We start from the raw sequence: 19,582 nt of genomic DNA on the forward strand, positions 1-19,582 counted from the left end.
TAATGGTAGGAGTAGAATTTGATTATGGTCCCACAGTCCCATTATAATATATCCAAAATTTGGTACATTTAAAATATTACAAATTTAATTTTAGTATACTGCATTTTAACCCCGCATGTTCCATAAGAAATATACTGTCATAGCTTAATAACACTAGGAAGCTATAGGTCTTTAGAGTTCACTGCAAATATCAGATAATGTTTGGATCTTATCCAACAGTTGAATGATTTTATCTGAAGCAGCTGCCTTAAACCTGTGGAGTAAAATTAAAACTATTAGAGGGAAGTCTGTCGATAAGCAGTCATGAAAACAGAGTGGTAGCTGAAGAATTAATTTCACACTGTTTCAAACTTTTTACACCAGTCTCAAGGAAGAAAAACTGCTGGATACAGTCTATAAAAATTCTATAAAAAAAAAATGTTGATCTCTTTAATAAATTTTTTTAACTAAAAAAATATCATAACTGAAAATGGTTTAAAAGTTCTGATTTACCTTGTGATATTTTTGGACAAACCTTTTTGAATGAACTTCTACGTTTAATCATTATTCCATCTGTATGTAGACTTTAAATATTCATGTATACAAGCAGAAAAATATTGAAAAATAAATGTCAAAAATTGTATACATTTTAAAAAATCGATCACAATAAGCAATAAAATAAAATTTATGTTTGAAATATTTCCTTATTACATTTAATGTCCTGTTGTTTAAAACCAAACTGTGCTAGATCAACACTTGCTTACTCATGTAGATAAATTAGGACTAAAAAGTTTTTTTACTAGCTAGTTCTACTTTATCTCTCTCTTTTGAATATTTTTATTGCATGGTCATTTTATTTCAGGATTGCTAACTGATCAGCACTGAGACTTGAACAATTTGTATCCCAGACCCAATTTCTCAATTATTTTCAAAAGACAGAGTTCATTCAGCTGTATACATTGATGTGATAAAATATTATGTCTTTGTAAATCCTTTGTATCAAAGAAAATATATAACAATAAAATCAACAAGCAAAAATGAAATTGAATAAAAAAGATATTCCAAGAAATTTTTAATGTCCATTTGGGAAAACCTCTTCTGCAAAAATTAATCATGGAGAAGAAAACTTGTATTTGATCTGGAACCTCATATGATATGACTGTCAAGACTGTATACCAAACGTCTAATAGGTTAATACAGATATTACAGTGGGTCTCATTGGGGTCTAAGCATGACATGGGTTGCTGATTTTTTGTAAGCGTGACACATGAAAGTCAAATTATTATGTCGTGAAAACGGGAAATGATGTCTTGCGGGACCCAGGAAATGACAAAAAAATGAAAATTGCTTACTTACATAGTGTAGGCGGGATACGGAATCCGACAAAACGTAAGCGGGATCTGGGATCGTAGAACAGAGGATTTAAAAGTTTTCTATTTTCAAGGGCAACAATTTTGGCAAAAATCTCTCAATGGGAAGGAAACTAAAACTACATCTACCATATTACTGTGACTGTCGTATATCAAATATTTAAACAATTGATTCAGAAATTTCAGAAGAAAAAAAAAATCCCTTTGGCCTCAGCTGTAGGTAACTAATAAATGTGTATCTTAAAGATAAATTAAAATCCCATAGAACTTTGGTTTTAGTTGGAATGTCTTTTTTTGTTTTTATTACCTTGTTAAGTTGTTGTTGGATAAATATCCACAAGGCAGAAGCACAAATGAGAACCAATATTTGGCCCTCTGAATATCAAAAGAACCTTCAAAATTATGTCAATTCTATGAGATAATAAATAAGATTAAACATTTGAAATAAAATCTCAGATATTTGATTGACACAACAAATATTTTGTAGCAAAATACCTTTTGGGGTAAAGCTGTGGTTTATAACTAAATATCAATGACAAGATCTAGATTATTATCATCCTGTTTTTTTTTCAATTTCAGCAGTTTTTATTATTCAGGATGTGAATGCCCTTTACTGTCAGGCGTCTAACAGTAATTTTTGGCTACCATAAGAATTCATTTGGTTAAAATTTTAACGTGATTCATCAAAATATCCTTGCAGTGATTTGTCTGTGGTCACAATAATTATCTTTAACATAATTCATGGGGGAAAAAATAGCCTGATTTCACAAAATCAGTTGATTTTTTTTATTATCCAAAAAAAGTGTACATTTTTTCATCATGCACCAAAAATAATTGTTGTTCTATGGCATGATTTTTTGGGGTTATTCATCACAAAGGTACCCCCCCCCCCCCCCCCCCCCCCCCATACAACTCTCATTATTCAGTGAATGATGTTTGAAGCTCTATTAATAAATAAGTACATGATGTCTGATAAAGTTAAAATATCTAAATGACTGGCATCTGACACACTTCATTGCCCTTATGTCATGTGAGCATCTGAATTCTGAATTTTAAGGTCTAAATAAGACTATACTATTTGAGTATTTTCAGTAAATTGGAATGTACAATTTAAACATAACATTTTCTTCTTGTTCATCTTTAAAATTTCTCATATGTATAATATATCTTACTTTCACAACACTCATTAAAATAGTATTCTAAGGACCTGCATATCCTCAGCTTTAGGCAACATCAATGTTGTAAAATGATTGTCAGTTTGAAATATTGTTCAGGTAATATTTCAGTAACTAAATAATTAAGGGTGTACTTAAAAAAAATATATACTGCTTTCCCTTTAGTGTCGGACAATAAAACATAATAAAAAGGAGACTGTTTACACTAAAATCTAGTGATAGTTTGAACTTTGAAGTTCAAATACATAAAGTTTACAATACACTTTTTGTTTTCAGCTAACAAAGTTAAGTTAATATTTCTAACATTTGAAATTTTTAACTGCACTCCTCAGCTTTGGAGTAAGGTGATCCAACTAAAATAGTCAAAGGAAAGTATTAGAACAATAGAGAAAACAGTTGACCAAATTATACTCAGATCTATACAATAGAAAGAGGAAGAAATATAACATGACAAACAAAGGATGAAAAGTTCATGTTATTTATACACTTACCACATCCATACTAGACATACTGGAGATCTTATACAATAATTGATCTGTTTAAATCACAGTCAAAAATATCCAAGAATACCACTCAAAATTCAAACAAAGCTGATCATGTGTACAAGGCTGATCACTGGAAGCACATGTTTACTTTCAATGGTTCACTGCTCACAGGGAGAATCTCAAAGTTCTATCTGAACAATGGGAGCAATCATGTAAACATATTTCTATTGTCCCCATATAGATTAATATTCCCACTGGAGTTAATCATTACTTATGGGTGAAATAATTTATTTCCTGTTATGAAAAACTTATTTACCAAAAGTTAAAAACATTAGCCCACACTGTCCCCTGAGATTAATGCTTATGATATTGTATTGTAGATGCTTATTACTGTGAAAATCAATATATCACCATTCTCCCAGTATTATTTACATAAATGATTAAAGAATGAATGTTTATTGCTCTATTATATTAATTCATGTAATGAGAAAACTAGCAATCATTTTCATGGATGACCATGTCAACGTTTTCTTTGTATTCTGTACTATATTAATAAGGAGATATGGATAAATGCCATCATTGCAAAAAACTAAAAAACAACTGTTAATTAAATCTGGACCAATGAACAGTGGTGTGAACAATTCCATTTCACTGTGAAGGGCCTTCAACAATGAGGAAAACCAATACTATAATTAGTGGCAAATCCAGGGGGGGTGGGGTATGATCCCCTGTTTTTGGATGATCAATGCATCAAATAATGTAAGCAATAAAAGGTTATTAGAATTTTTTTAAACATATTAAAATCCAAAAGTGACAGCCTGATTTATAAGAAATATTGTAAACATGCAAGAAACAAAAAGTAAGATTTGGAGCATTGTATCAAATTTAAGCTAGTTAAATCTGCATCTTTTTTATTCAAATTAATTTGAAATTCAATTATCTTGGTTCTTTGTTCAAACTTATCCATATCTTTTATTTTATTTAAATCATTTTGCAGAGCTACAGAACAATTCTTAGCCAGGAAGATCTAACAGGGATATTAATTTGGTTGGTTCTTAACAAATAATATAAATGATGGTACGATGTCCACTATGTATCATGAATGACTGGATGTGTACAGTTGCCAACTCCTTCATTCTTTTTCTACTAATAAAAACTCAAAAAGCATACAGAAAATGAATACAGAAAAACGTAACAGCACCATATCTGTATACATGGTAAAATCAGACAAATGAATAATACAAGTGATTTGTGAACCATCAATTTATTGACTGTAGAATACAATCAAGTGTATAGAAAAACTTTTTTATACTGTAGTCTTTTATGTATATAATGTCTACAATTATTCTTCATTTTTCAAAATTTTTCACTGACTCAAATGTTTTTCACTGATAAACAATCCCATTAAAATACAGCGCCATGTACATGTGCTAGGCTAACAAATGTCCATGTGCTAGGCTTACTAATGTCCATGTGCTAGGCTAACAAATGTCAATACTTGGTTTACAAATGTCAATACTTGGGCTACAAGGATCTGACAAAGTCCTGTTCTTTATTCTGATAACTGTAATGTCAACCATTAGATTTTCAGTGTTTAGGTTGGTATCATTACAACATAACCTGTTTAAAATAACCTCATCATAATAGAAAGAAGAAAACATTGTTGTCAGACTGTTGAAAGCAAAGCCTGGTTTCTGGATTAACTGGCAAAAAGATATGCCAACATTGGTCATAAGCAAAAAACAAAAATTTAAATCAAAGAAATAAACATTACATATTTGAGAAATGTGTCCTTTTGTTGCCTTAATTGGCTGCTATTTTTTTTTTTTTACATCAATCAATCATCATTACACCAGAACCAATTTCAATTATTAGTCTAGCCTTTTATTAACCGTCTTTCAGCAAGCAGACATACAAATTAGGCAAAGTTCTCCTTAGTGTTTGAAAAAAGTATGTTGTCAACTATTTGTTGAAGGTTAAATCCACATTAAGATGGAAAATTGCAAGAAATGTGGAGTTATCTCCCATATACTAAAACATCACTATATAATGTTTAAGTAAAGTAGAGTTATCCCCCATTTATAATGCAATATAATTTTGCAAGCAATAAAAGTACATTATTATTTTCATTTTTTTGTATAAAAACTAATGATGACATGGCAAGTTTCAAGTTATCAAAATAATATATGTTTAAAAAAGAACAGTAATATTACAGTTTATGAAAACAACAGACTTGGTACTGGGAAATCAGTCTCTTTATTTAACAAGAATATTATTCAGCTATTTTGAAGTAAGAAATTTAACGTTAAATCAAATTACAAACTGGATAGTATTGTTCATTCTATTTAATAATAATTAATGTCTATAAAATATTAGCCTTGTCCACTCTGTGATTTTGTTAGATGTACATGTATTTCTATCAATTTGATGAGTGAAGACTTTTTCATGTAATCTTTTTAGTTTGTTCTTGTGTTGTATTGTTACATCACTGTCCCAGATAAGAGGAGGGTTGAGGCTTCAAACTTGTTTAACCTCGCTACATTCTGTGCATGCCTGTTCCAAGTCAGGAACCTGTTATTCAGTGGTTGTTGTTTATTACTGTGTTACATATTTATTTTTTTGTTCATTTTTTTGTACATAAATGTTTAGTTTTCTCTTAAAATTGTATTACATTTGTCTGTCAGCTGATTATGCAGTTTTGTCTTTACTCATTGTTGAAGGCTTTATGATTACCTATAGTTGTTAATTTCTGTGTCATTTGGTTTCCTCTGGGGGAAAGTTGTCTCATAAGCAATCCTTACATCTTCTCTTAATACTTAAATGTTTCATGGGAGAAAATGTCTAAAGATTTACATAGGATGAAGAGGAGCAAACACATTCTGAAATGCCATATTTTTTTAATGTCCAGATAAGTTTTTATGTTGCAATGATCTGTTGTAAAAATAGTAATAAAGATTGTTAAAATCAACACATGATACCAAATTTTGGGAATCTCCAATTTGTAGTTATAGAGAAAAGTAGGCCAAACATTTTATTAGACAAACAGACATACTAAGGATAGAAAAGACAGATAGTGTATCTCAATACAGAAAAACACTTATTCAAATTTTAAGTGCATTTGTATGTCTACAGTGAGGTAAAAATTAAAGCAACACAAAGTGAAAAATATATATATATTTCAATATCAGCATACAAACTGTAAATAAGCATTAGTTTTCTATATCCAGGAAAGGTGTCAAATTACAAAAAACTGTGTTAAGTTGAGTCTACAATTATGGACTAATAATCAAACATTTTACCTTGCTTGACTCACTTATCATCTGAAACTGAATGTGGTTTTATAAAATTAGTATTGTTGACTAAAATTCAGTTAGAGTTATCTCTCTTACTCCTAGAATAACTTTCTTTCAACTAACCTAAGTGGTGATAAGGTAATAATTTTTAAATCCTCCATTGTGTATATCACCTTAACTCTGTCATAATGTTTTGCATTCATTATCACATTCAGCAGACCTTTTTTACTTGTCTTTACAATCTTTGAAAACTGATTACCGACAATGACCATGACTTTTTGTTTTTGTTTATCTAAGAAGGGAATCTGTGGGAGTTACTTCACAAGTCAATCCTGACATAAAGATACAAGCTTGGACTGTAATACTGTACTTCGAACTCAAGACAAATACAGACATAAATAAAGTTTCTAATGCATTTAGTACTGACATAAAGAACTTTAAACTCAAGACATAAACTAACATGAATAAAGTTTCTTATGTATGTTAACTGTACTGGTATTCAAGACATATACTGGCTTATTTGTACTTTTTACTCAAGACATAAACTGATATAAGTCAACTTTCTCATGTATTTAGTACTGGCATACTGTACTTTGTACTCAAGACATAAATTATACTGACATAAATCAACTTTGTTTTAGATTTAGCAATGACATACTGTAATTTGTACTGAAGACATATATTGACATAAATTAACTTTTTATTTAGCACAGACATACTGTATTTTGTACTCAAGACATATAATGACATAAATCAAGTTTTTAACTTTTTCCTTCTTTATGAATATCATGACATCAGACGCATTTCTAAAAATACTGTTTTATAAGTCAAGTACAAACTTTTGGAGTGTAGACAAACAGAAGGCTTTCACAACATCATGAAAATAATCTTGTTACTAACATACAAAGAAATTTAGTACGTAATACAGCTACAAATAGTTTTTGTATTATGTTGTTTAGTCTAGGATGATTTTCAATTTGAACAAATAAGGGTTGAACATCATTATAAATATGAAATTAAGGAGTTGTTGTATGATTGTCATTGACACTAGTATCCATCAAAGACAAAAGGACAAAGATGAGGACAATTAAAGGTCACCTTAAAGCCTACAATTTTTCAATGAGGGTCCTTTGTGATCAACTTATAAAAAGCCTGCATGTTTATCAATGAAAGTCCTTATGGATCATCAATATGACCAAAAATCTTCAATACAAGATTCCAGCTGTTAAAAATATAAGATGTTCTCACAAGTTTGTTTAAGAAACAGAGGGAAAAAAATATCTACAAATGATACTTCAGGGTAGAACTGACTACTGACTGTTAAAGTCCTGACTTGGTAAAGACACATTCAAATGCAGGTGGTGTAGGTTGATCTAGGTTGAAGTTTGTTTTACAGTGAAGGTAACAATGTGCCAAACCTCCCACTCCTTTGACAGATATTTACAATCATGTATCTTCAAGAGTCCCTAAGATGCATGGCTGTGTATTGCATAGTATCATTAACCAAGATAAAAATGCATCACAAAACAACATACACATTCCATCCTCATTACATGGTACTGATAATTGGACAGGTATGATAATACACTACTAACTGTCTGGCATACTGTGATTAATACCATTTGTCACATGCTAGGCCCTGTGGTTGATGTGGTTCCAAACAGAATGGTTTTAAGAACATTAGATATATTCTAAATAGACACCAATGCTTCAAAAATGGAACCATCACTAATCCTAAACTTTAGCGTTTCATGTCAATTTGCAACCAAACTAACCTTCATCTCCTTTAGTATTTTTATGTTACATAACAATTTCAATTTCTGCTAATTGAAGAAATTTCTATAAATATCAGATTTAATGGTCAATTTGGCACCAAACCATATTATCTTGGTTGGTATTTTTGTGTTACATAATAATTTGGCAAACAAATACATAAAAATGCTATAGATGTTCTCTTGTCTGATGGTTTGTTTTAGATATAGTAATCAGCAATATCTTATGTACATATTTTAATAAAGTACTAGAACACACCCGCGAAATCGCGGGCATTCAGAGCGTATTTGAAAGGATGTAAAGTGTTGTAGGAAGAATTTTGTAAAAGATTTAATGACTTTGAATGAATTTCAGGAAAAGTATCAAAAGCCATATATAGGTACTTTATTTCCAAAATTCCCATTTTTTGTTTTCTATCAATTTCATTATGAACATACATTTAGTGTACATGTATTATGAACATTCCAGTCAGGAGCCTGTAATTCAGTGGTTCAGTGATATTTGTTTTTCGTTCATTTTTTTGTACATAAATAAGGCTGTTAGTTTTCTCATTTGAATTGTTTTACATTGTCATTTCGGGGCCTTTTATATATCAGACTATGCAGTATCGGCTTTTGCTTATTGTTGAAGGCCGTGGGGTGACCTTTAAATGTTAATTTCGGTGTCATTGTAGTCTCTTGTGGAGAGCTGTCTCATTGGCATGCATACCACATCTTCTTTTTTTGTAAAACATTTAGTGACTTGAGTGTTCTCTATTAATTTTAGTGACACATGAATAATTTTAGCGCTTATCTGTATATTATGAACATTCATTAAAGGGGGGGTCGGGGCAGAGGCGGATTTAGGGGGCCCACCTCCCCCTTTTCTGGAAATTAATTGCTTGCTTATATAGGGAATCACTGAAGCATGACCGGAGTGGGCCCCTCTTAGGCAGTCAACGGGCCCCTGCGTATGAAAATTTCTGGATCCGCCACTACGGAGGGGCCCTGATCCCAATATTCTGGGCTTAAAAACATGAAATCCCGAGGTTTTGAATTTATTATACAAATTAAATATCTCGACATCCCGAAATGGTCAATCCTGAAATTTCGATCTTAAAAATACCCGTTACAGACGTCCCGAAAGTGTATTTTCTTATAACAGTCAATTCTCGGTTTAATAATTGATCCACAGCGGTCATTGATAGATTATTCAGACCCTCTCTATTCAATAAACCATGTGACTGCCGTGGATAGTAAACTTGAAAATGATATCAGACAGAAAATACACTTTATTCATAGTATATGTATTTGTTTCAAAGTAAAAAGAAAAACGCAAACCGGAGGTCTAATCTGACTTAAAGACGGATATAAGACAGAAAATACACTGTATTCGTAGTATTAATGTATGTTCAAAGTATACAGAAAAACGCAAACCAGAAGTCTAATATTATTAATGTATGTTCAAAGTATACAGAAAAACGCAAACTGGAAGTCTAATATGACTTAAAATTTCGCCCAATGACGGAAACATATCGAGACGTCTTTTTTCTCGGTTTTTCACACAAAATAACTCAATCTGAATAATCATATGAATGGATGACAAATGCGATTATGCACTGTACCCACAGGACACAGAGGCATGATAATTAATTTATTGTGGAAAGAAGAGAAGCGACACCCAAAATGAGGTCTTCTCGTATAATAGTATAGATGTTTTCAGTAAATGTTTTTTAACTTGTTATTCAATATTTTATCTCGGAAATTTCCAGCTTTTATAGCTTTTTCACTATAAGTACAGATTTGAACAATTGGCTGGGTTGAAAACTAGTTGGTTGACCGTTATGGAATAACCGTTTCACAGATGATATCAGAAATGTTCCTTATGTCGTAACTACAATACCCTTCCCTTTTTACGAATCTGACCTACCGAATTAGACTATTTTCCGGATTTGTAATAACATAAGCCACACCACGGGTGCCACATGTGCAGCAGGATCTGCTTACCCTTAAAGTTTATCCTACAGCATCAACAAGTCTAAGTAAGATAAATAATAATAGCTTATTTACTTATGAAACATTGCAGTTCAAAATTTCATTGGTGTGCCAAATTTCCTACAGACTTACAGACAAAACAATCAGATGCTCCGATGGAATCTATCATTGTCTGTTTAAGGTAAAAGTTCATTAGGTAAATTGTGTATGCAACTGATTCTGTGTTCAGATCAGTGCTTAATCTTTAAGTTTTTGAATTGAAATGTGTTTTTCTTTACCTGTTAGTCAAATGTGTTTTGTTAAAATATACTTTTTCACTTTTTGTGGTGTTTTGTAAAATGTTGCTTGTGCTATATTTAGGGATGACATCAAAAGTCCAATGAAGAATAAAAAACTTAATTCATATAGTTCTTTCACTGATCCAAAGTGTGATACAAAGGTCATAACATGTTCTCAATACCTTCAGCCTTCTCATGTTTGATATTCATACACTCTTTTGCCTACTATTTTGTTATAATAAAGAAGTTTTTGTCCCACTAACACCATATTGTATTCCTTCCTTATTTTTTTTATCTTGGTTGGTTATATAAAAAATACAACTCCAGTATTCATTAGTAACATGATATGACACAATCCATTATGACAATCTATTCCAACTATAACTGGGTGATTTGAAGGTGAAAGGGTGACATTAAAAGGACTAAATGATACACATTTATGTTCAATATTGTTTTAAGTAGATTTGCAAGTAAAGTAAGTCAAACTATAAGACTTACAATAATACAAAAAGCATATTGCATGTCAGAAGATGCTAAATGCAGAATCAAAACTTAGAAGACATGGAATCTTAAGAGAATGAAATTATGGCAAAAAAAACACCATAGGAATATAACGAACAACAATCTACAAAACACTGCAGAAATAGAACGCTCCTCTGAGCGTAGCCTTATACCACCTCAGAGGTCAAACCCTGAATAGATGGACAAGTTTGGACACAATATTCAAGCTTAATACTGTCTGAATTTGGATTGTGATCAAATTTTTGACATAGTACAGGTTCTTACACAAAATAAATGTGGTCAAAGATCTTTAAAAATATTGCGCAATACTGTGCATGGTTGACCATGGTTAACCATGGATAAAGCATGGACAATAGATATAGGAAGATGTGGTGTGAGTGCCAATGAGACAACTCTTCATCCAAATAACAATTTAAAAATTAAACCATTATAGGTTAAAGTACGGCCTTCAACACGGAGCCTTGGCTTGTTTGACCATGGTCAAGCCAAAATTTCAGATAATAGTTGTCCTTTAACAAAATAGAAGGTACGTGCTATTCAAAGATCATCATGTAACCAACTGTAAGAAGGTTGGACCCTTATGGATATGGATGAATAGACAAAGCCAGAGTCTATACATCTCATGTATAACATCTCTTTTCATCTTTTTAAATAAGTGTTAGTGATTGTTTCTTATATACAAATCTTTTATGTTGGGCTTTCATACATATTGTAAATACTTGACATCATGTTGAAAATTGCTAAAATAGGGTAGTATTCATTTATACTAAATATAAATCAAAGTAATGGTAACTTAATTAACTTATACTGAGCTTCTCAGTATTACAAACGTTGAATTTATTTATGCAATTCATTTGTATCATTGTTTTATATGACTTGCAGTTTATCAGAAAGGTTTCTTTAAGATACTGATTTAAACAAACCTTTATCACACATGGCTCACTGCAGTGTAAAGTTCCTATAAACATACTACAGTGCAATGTTCCTATACTGTTTACATTTAAATCAGCCTTTATTTAGAAAAGAACATAGCAGTTTTTACAACCATGGTATTTTAAACACATTTCTTTGTTTCAATTTGATAGGAACCTCACCATGTAAGCGATGTTATCCCCACCCCCTTTTTTTGTTTCAATAGTTATAAGGATAAATATAACTTTTTTTATTAAAAATATATTTGATTGTCAACTCAGGTTGAACCTTTGAATATTTTTTAATATAAAATCTTATTTCATTGTAATATTTACATCCAACTTTATATTACTAATGTTTGACCTGGGAGAATTATTTTACCCAAATGAATACAGATTAGAACCAGATGCTCTGCAGGGCGTAGCTTTATACGACCGCAGAGGTTGAACCCTGAACAGTTGGGGCAAGTATGGACACAACATTCAAGCTGGATTCCGCTCTAAATTTGGATTGTGATTAAATAGTTGACACAGCATAGGTTTCTGACACAGAATGAATGTATTCAAATGAACTTAAATTTTTTGTTTTCTCTTAGAGCAATTCACTATGCTGTTGAATATTAATCCTCTCAAAAAAATGTTTGAAGAAATTTTCTTTTTATTTATGAAATTTCAAATGAGAAAAATTGAACCCAATTTTTTAATCACATCCCCCTTTCCCTTATTCCAAAACTAATTTCAATTAAAATATTCTAATGGAGTTTGCAACAATTACTACTCATTTAAATACATCATAAAATATTAAGATGTAAAAAAACTGCTTGTTATCACTGAATGGTAAAGATTATTTAAATTTATCAGTTGGTAGTAAAAAGTGAATATACATTGTATATTGTATATAAAAAAGATTAAAGTTGATTCTGGACAAAGAAAGATAACTCCAATTAAAAAAAATTCTTGCAGATATTTCTTGCTTACTATACTGGACAAAGAAAGATAACTGATAATTAAAAAAAAATTTGCTATTTCACAATATTGTGAAATTAGATATTTCTTGCCATTGCACAATACTGTGCAATTGAAAAGACTTGCTATTGCGCAATACTTAATATAATAATTTTAGATCCTGATTTGGACCAACTTGAAAACTGGGCCCATAATCAAAAATCTAAGTACATGTTTAGATTCAGCATATCAAAGAGGCCCAAGAATTTAATTTTTGTTAAAATCAAACTTAGTTTAATTTTGGACCCTTTGCACTTTAATTTAGACCAATTTTAAAACTGGACCAAAAATTAAGAATCTACATACACAGTTAGATTTGGCATATCAAAGAACCCCAATTATTCAATTTTTGATGAAATCAAACAATGTTTAATTTTGGACCTCGATTTGGGCCAACTTGAAAACTGGGCCAATAATCAAAAATCTAAGTCCATTTTTAGATTCAGCATATCAAAGAACCCCAAGGTTTCAATTTTTGTTAAAATCAAACTTAGTTTAATTTTGGACCCTTTGGACCTTCATTTAGACCAATTTGAAAACGGGACCAAAAATTAAGAATCTACTTACACAGTTAGATTCGGCATATTAAAGAACCCCAATTATTCAATTTTGATGAAATCAAACAAAGTTTAATTTTGGACCCTTTGGGCCCCTTTTTCCTTAACTGTTGGGACCAAAACTCCCAAAATCAATACCAACCTTCCTTTCATAATCATAAACCTTGTGTTTAAATTTCATAGCTTTCTATTTACTTATACTAACGCTATGGTGCGAAAACCAAGAAAAATGCTTATTTGGGTCCCTTTTTGGCCCCTAATTCCTAAACTGTTGGGACCGAAACTCCCAAAATCAATACCAACCTTCCTTTTGTGGTCATAAACATTGTGTTTAAATTTCATTGATTTCTATTTACTTTAACTAAAGTTATTGTGCGAAAACCAAGAATAATGCTTATTTGGGCCCTTTTTTGGCCCCTAATTCCTAAACTGTTGAAACCAAAACTCCCAAAATCAATCCCAACCTTTCTTTTGTGGTCATAAACTTTGTGTCAAAATTTCATAGATTTCTATTAACTTTAACTAAAGTTATAGTGCGAAAACCAAGAAAATGCTTATTTGGGCCCTTTTTGGCCCCTAATTCCTAAAATGTTGGGACCAAAACTCCCAAAATCAATACCAGCCTTCCTTTTATGGTCATAAACCTTGCGTTAAAATTTCATAGATTTCTATTCACTCACTTTTACTAAAGTTAGAGTGCGAAAACTAAAAGTATTCGGACGACGACAACGACAACGACGCCAACGTGATAGCAATATACGACGAAAATTTTTTCAAAATTTGCGGTCGTATAAATATAAAATTCATCCAACAGAATACAAAATTAATCAATACCATATTATGTTTTTTTAAGCAAATATAACAGGATATATATGACCTTAATAAATGATGAACTTTGTGTGTGTTTTTTTATTTCATAAAAACTAAAATTTAAGTAAAACTATATGTCAGAAACCATTTATTGGTTGTTCTTGGTTGCTGTCTACCATTATTTGTTTTTAGTTGTTTCACACACTTGTTGTCATGGTGTGGCCTTTTATAGTTTGACTTATTATATAATGCAGTATGGGTGTTGCTCTTGTTGAATGCTGTACAGTGACCTAGTTGCTAACTTCATTTTTACTTTAGTAAATAGAAAAGTCTTGTATAAACAATCATACCAGTGTAGCCACATTTTCTTTTTTTCATATTTAAACTTTTGTATCAAGTACTATGGTTTAATTTCTATATTTCCTCTTTTGTATTTAAAGCACTTTGGTACTGTAAAACAAATTTCTTTAATCTAAAGAAAGGCTTGTGTTCTATTAAAATAGTAATGTAGGTGTCAAACTGAAATGAACGAACATAAATAATTTGAACAAAATTCTTACTAAGCAATTCCCACCAGAAAATTAAAACTAAATTGGACAAAAATCATGTTCTTAACAGCAGAATTATTGTTTTACACCCGTGATAATGTTCAATAATGTGCCTATATTTGGCTATATTTATTAATTGTTGGGAAACTTTCAGACTTACTATAAAAGATGACACAGTATTCACTGCATCCTCAGACATCATGTTAGAATCTCCAGAGTGTTTCAATAAAAAATCCCAATACTAAATTGGTTTTCCATTATTAACCTAGCTATCTGGGTCAAAATGTTCTGAGTACAAAATAGCTATGATTACATTTAAAAAAAAACTTCTGATAAGAAAACCATAAAAAATTTCAGAAAATAATAGGTTTCTGTTGAAAGAATAAGACGTTAATTGAAGGTTGGAAGAAATTGACTGGCAAAAAAACAGGAAGAGTATCAGGACATTCAATACATGAATTAATGGAACAAACGGATGATGATTTGTCATATTTATTACTTTTTACAAACATTCTCCAAGAGAAAGTGATCAAATGTTTTATAAAAAAATGTTTCACAGAATTCAGTTTTGGAAAACATCCTCTCATTAATATTAATTGGATATTGGATATTAATGTCTCAATGATGACAATCCAATCTCTTTGTTTTTATATAGTTTCGTATCTATCACAATTTACATACAAAACTGTATCTGTCATAATGCGGGGTTCACACATTGCCGATTATTGCTCCCGTTTGAGATCAGACAGCAATACGACACGAAAAGTGAAAAAGTCGGATTAGTATCCTCAATTATCTGGAATGTCTTATCATTGTCTGAACACAGTCGTTTTAGTTCGTAACAGATTCTTACGGGTCGGGAAGGATCCGAATAGTTCGGCAAAGCACCCCGACAGTTAGGTGCGTCCCGTAACATTCGGACAACTCAGCCGATTTTGTCTAGTCGGATTACAATCGTGGCTATGTCGTGACAGATTCTGCTGTATCGGATCGAATTCCGAACAATGTCTTGTGTATTCTGGACGGTGTCTTGTGGAACGGGAATGATCTGGAGTATTTTTTCATAGTTGTTTTTCTGCCGATTGAGTCCAGATTGCATCCAGATCTTGTCGATTGTGAACCGTTTTTTGCCGAAACCGTTCCGACACAATCCCGTTATTAATACGAAATTAATCAATGATACCCACGTCAGAATCCCGATAATTACAGAATACAATACGACTGAGACCCGACAAAGCCGTTTGCAATGCGATAGAGCGGACCTTGATAGGATTACGTTCCGTCAGTACCTATTCATCCCGAATATGTCGAAAGTTTTCTAACGGATATCTTCCGTCAGCGTCGGTTCACTGTCTGGTCACTGTCTGATCTCTGTCGGATTACGTTCGGTAGAGTCGGGACGAAGTCGTGACATACTCGGTCGAATTTTACCTGGCGAAAAATACAAATCGGGTTAGAAGCGGCTTCAGAACGGGATTATCGGTACTAATTCGCTTAGAAACGGTTGAATATCGTCACTTCCTGAACACTATCTGATTGTTGTCGTGATCAAATTTTTTTTTTTTACAAATATTGATTTAAGTTTGAATTTCCATCCACGATTCACAGGATCTTGATCAGACTTTTGATAAATTTTAATCGGGAATGGTCCTGTCGAGGACGGTAGTAAAAATCGTGGATGTGTGACCCCAGCTTAATAGGGACATTGTGTATAAGTATAGAATATTTTCACTCAAGCCTATGCCTTTTATATCTGTTTATTCATTGTCTGTCTGCCAGGGGAAACATTGAGGATTACTATGGGTGAAAGAACATATTTTTTCTAACTATTCTAGGTAATATGACATTGTACACTATTCATTCATATCACTATCTCAAATTCAATGTTTCTCTACATCATTTTACTTTTCTGTAATTTGTATGATATCTTCTGATTTTATAACAAGAATGTGTACACGGATGTCCCACCAGCACTACCATTTTCTATGTTCAGTGGACTGTGAAATTGGAGTAAAAACTCTTATTTGACATTAATATTAGATAATTCATATCATAGGGAACATGTGTACTAAGTTTCAAGTTGATTGGACTTCAACTTCATCAAAAACTACCTTGACCAAAAAATTTAATCTGAAGCGGGACAGATGGATGGAGGAACAAACTCAGGAAAGGACAAACAGATGAACAAACCCACAGACCAGAAAACATATAGCCCCTCTATCTTTGTTGTAAATACAGCTCAAACATAAAGATGGAACGTTACTTATTTCTTATATCGTAACATATTGAGACTTAGTTACGTGTTACTTGTATATTTGGGCTTCTATAAATTGGTTACACATATAAGAAGATGCAACGTTTTCTTACTTAATTCGTGTATGTATTCCCAACATTTTGGTGCCGTGACCAGGATGTCAGGAATACATTATTCCCACCAATCATAGGTGGGGCATAAAAATATTTAGCTATTTCACCAGTTGGGACTAAACTTTGGATTGTGTGTATATATTTATTTTGTGTCATACTTTTCCAATTAGCACATTAGAAGCAGAAAGAAGTCAAGAAATGCAATGCTTCCATATACCATTTGGACTGCTGATCTTATATTTAAGTGGTGTGAAACTTCAATCAATTATTTATATGCATTTTTCTCATTGTGGAAGGCCGTATAATTGTTTACATCAACTTCATTTGAAGTTTGGAATATAGTTGTTTCATTGGCAATCATACCACATCTACTTATGTTTAGATACCTATAACAAGTTTAGCACTAGCTGCACTACCATGTTGTTGTGGTCTCTTCAATTATTAAATGGTTGAAAATGGGAAACTGAGCTATATAATAATTACCTAATCCTTCCTAATAACAAACTACTCAAAAAACTTCCCAGAAAATTACAACATAATTAGTCTTTTAAAGGATGCTAAAAGCTATATAATCAATAATTGACAGGAAAAGACCCCCACTTCTCTGAGGTACAGAGATAGGAGATAAAAGCAAATCTGTGGTTCTCAGGTAACTAACTTTTATGACAAAAATGAGGTAATTTGTTCCCATGCTAGCTTTTATGATTATAATTTCTAAGAAGAATTGATTACGGAAATATCCTTTGAGCAGATTTTCTCATCAGTTTAATGGGGTTTTGTACATAATGGGATATGAACATGAAAAAAATGCTGCAGTTAAATAATAGAATCCATTTATTCCAAGGAAAGGCCACAGACTCATTTCAAAAACATAACTGATAAAACAGAAGCAACACTGTAATGTTTAAACCTTAAAGGTCAACCAGTCACTTGTAATTTAAGCACTGCCTAAATCCCCTCCATTGCACAATTTCAAAACCTAATTAAATGTATATTGAATTTGTTGATTGTTTCACTTCTATAGTGCATACACTTTTGAAAAGGGTATTGCCCTTTATTTTTTGAATGAAAAATTTTAATACCACATACAATTTCAGTCTTCATTATAATGACAATAATATAATGACAATGGAATAGTCAAAACAATGTAAATTAAGTCTTTTTTTTCAAAATGGAAATTGACCAAATTATTATGTTTTTTCAACATGAACTCTAGTATTCCTGAGACAATCATTTGATGAGTTCAATCTTTGAATTCATCAAAGATATTCATTATTGCAGTTTTCATGTTAAAATAATTTGAATCTTAACTATTGCTAGTATACGCGAGGCACTATTTAAGGATTCAGCTGCGCAGAATTAAGTTATAGAACCATATTTGTAATTTAACCTATCGATTACATTTTTGGGGGAGGGGGATGCAGGTGTACCCCCATCTAAATCTGCGCCTATATATATCTGTCATTATAATAGCTCATATGATATTGTGGATTTTCAAGTAAATAAATATAATTTTCTGCAAATATTTCAAATGGATTTACGGTACATGTACAATCCTCCCTTTTTTCCAATCCATAAAAAATCAACAAAAAAACCCTACTTTTAAACCTGAGTAAAAACCTTAATCAAATAACAAAGTCAGTATAAAATTAACCATAAACCTTGGCCCACTCCATCTAAACTGAACTCTACAAAAATCTTATATACAAATTACTAACTATCAAAGAGGTCTAACTACATTGAACAAATTGCAATTTGAAATAGGAAACTGGCAAAACCTACTAAGAGAAAAATGTGTTTGCCATTAACGTAACAATTACCAATTTGGAGACGTATATATCACTACTGGTATATATTTGAATGTAAAATTGAGAATGGAAAAGGGGAATGTGTCAAAGAGACAATAAACTGTCCATTGAACAGACAACAGCAGAACGGGTCCCCACTAGGTCTTCAACGTAGCGAGAAACTCCAGCACCAAGAGGCGTCTTTCAGCTGGCCCCTAAACAAACATCCATACTAGTACAGTGATAATGGATGCCATACTATTTACTCCGAAGTATACACAAGATACTAAAATTGAAAATCATACAAAACTAACCAAGGTATATATTTGAATCAAAAACCTTTAGCATTTATCCTCTTATTTGTACAACGACCAAATACTGTCAAATTCTCCGAACTTATGTCTATTACACGAAAACCAGTCCTAAAGAAGCTTTGTTCATTTGTAAAAATATGTTAATGCTTTTGTTTGTCCTCCTGGCTAGCCACTTTTGTAACCTCTCTCCTTGTTCTTTATATATTGTAAATAGATATTTTGTTGTTATCTCTGTCCTGATGTTATGCATTGACTTTAAGAGAATAAAGATAGAACTCATGTCTTTTCCCAGAGAGAGTTCAAGAGATGTAAAAAGGTTTATTAAAGTGTTATACATTCTAATCTTGAATTGGATAAGTGCTCTTTTGTTAAGGAACATATTCACAAGAAACTTAATTAATAAGAAGAATGCATAAGATGTTGTGCTTAGCATAC

At 31.7% G+C, this 19,582-nt stretch overlaps 1 protein-coding gene across 7 annotated transcripts in view; it reads right to left on the reverse strand.

Moving 5' to 3' along the window:
- Positions 1-19,582, reverse strand: part of LOC134706871 (5'-AMP-activated protein kinase subunit gamma-1-like) — a 170,114-nt gene that overhangs the window by 85,994 nt on the left and 64,538 nt on the right. Inside the window, exon 2 of one of the 7 annotated variants that reach the window (XM_063566193.1) lies at positions 6,309-6,335. The exons of 5 other annotated variants lie outside the window; for them this stretch is intronic. In XM_063566193.1, coding sequence (XP_063422263.1) covers positions 6,309-6,335 — 27 coding nt within the window. Of the gene's footprint in view, positions 1-3,015; positions 3,164-6,308; positions 6,336-19,582 lie in introns of those variants that run through there. One more of the 7 variants, XM_063566199.1, reaches the window with a different exon arrangement.

The sequence above is a fragment of the Mytilus trossulus genome, chromosome 2, assembly GCF_036588685.1.
Source record: "Mytilus trossulus isolate FHL-02 chromosome 2, PNRI_Mtr1.1.1.hap1, whole genome shotgun sequence".
NCBI lineage: Eukaryota > Metazoa > Mollusca > Bivalvia > Mytilida > Mytilidae > Mytilus > Mytilus trossulus.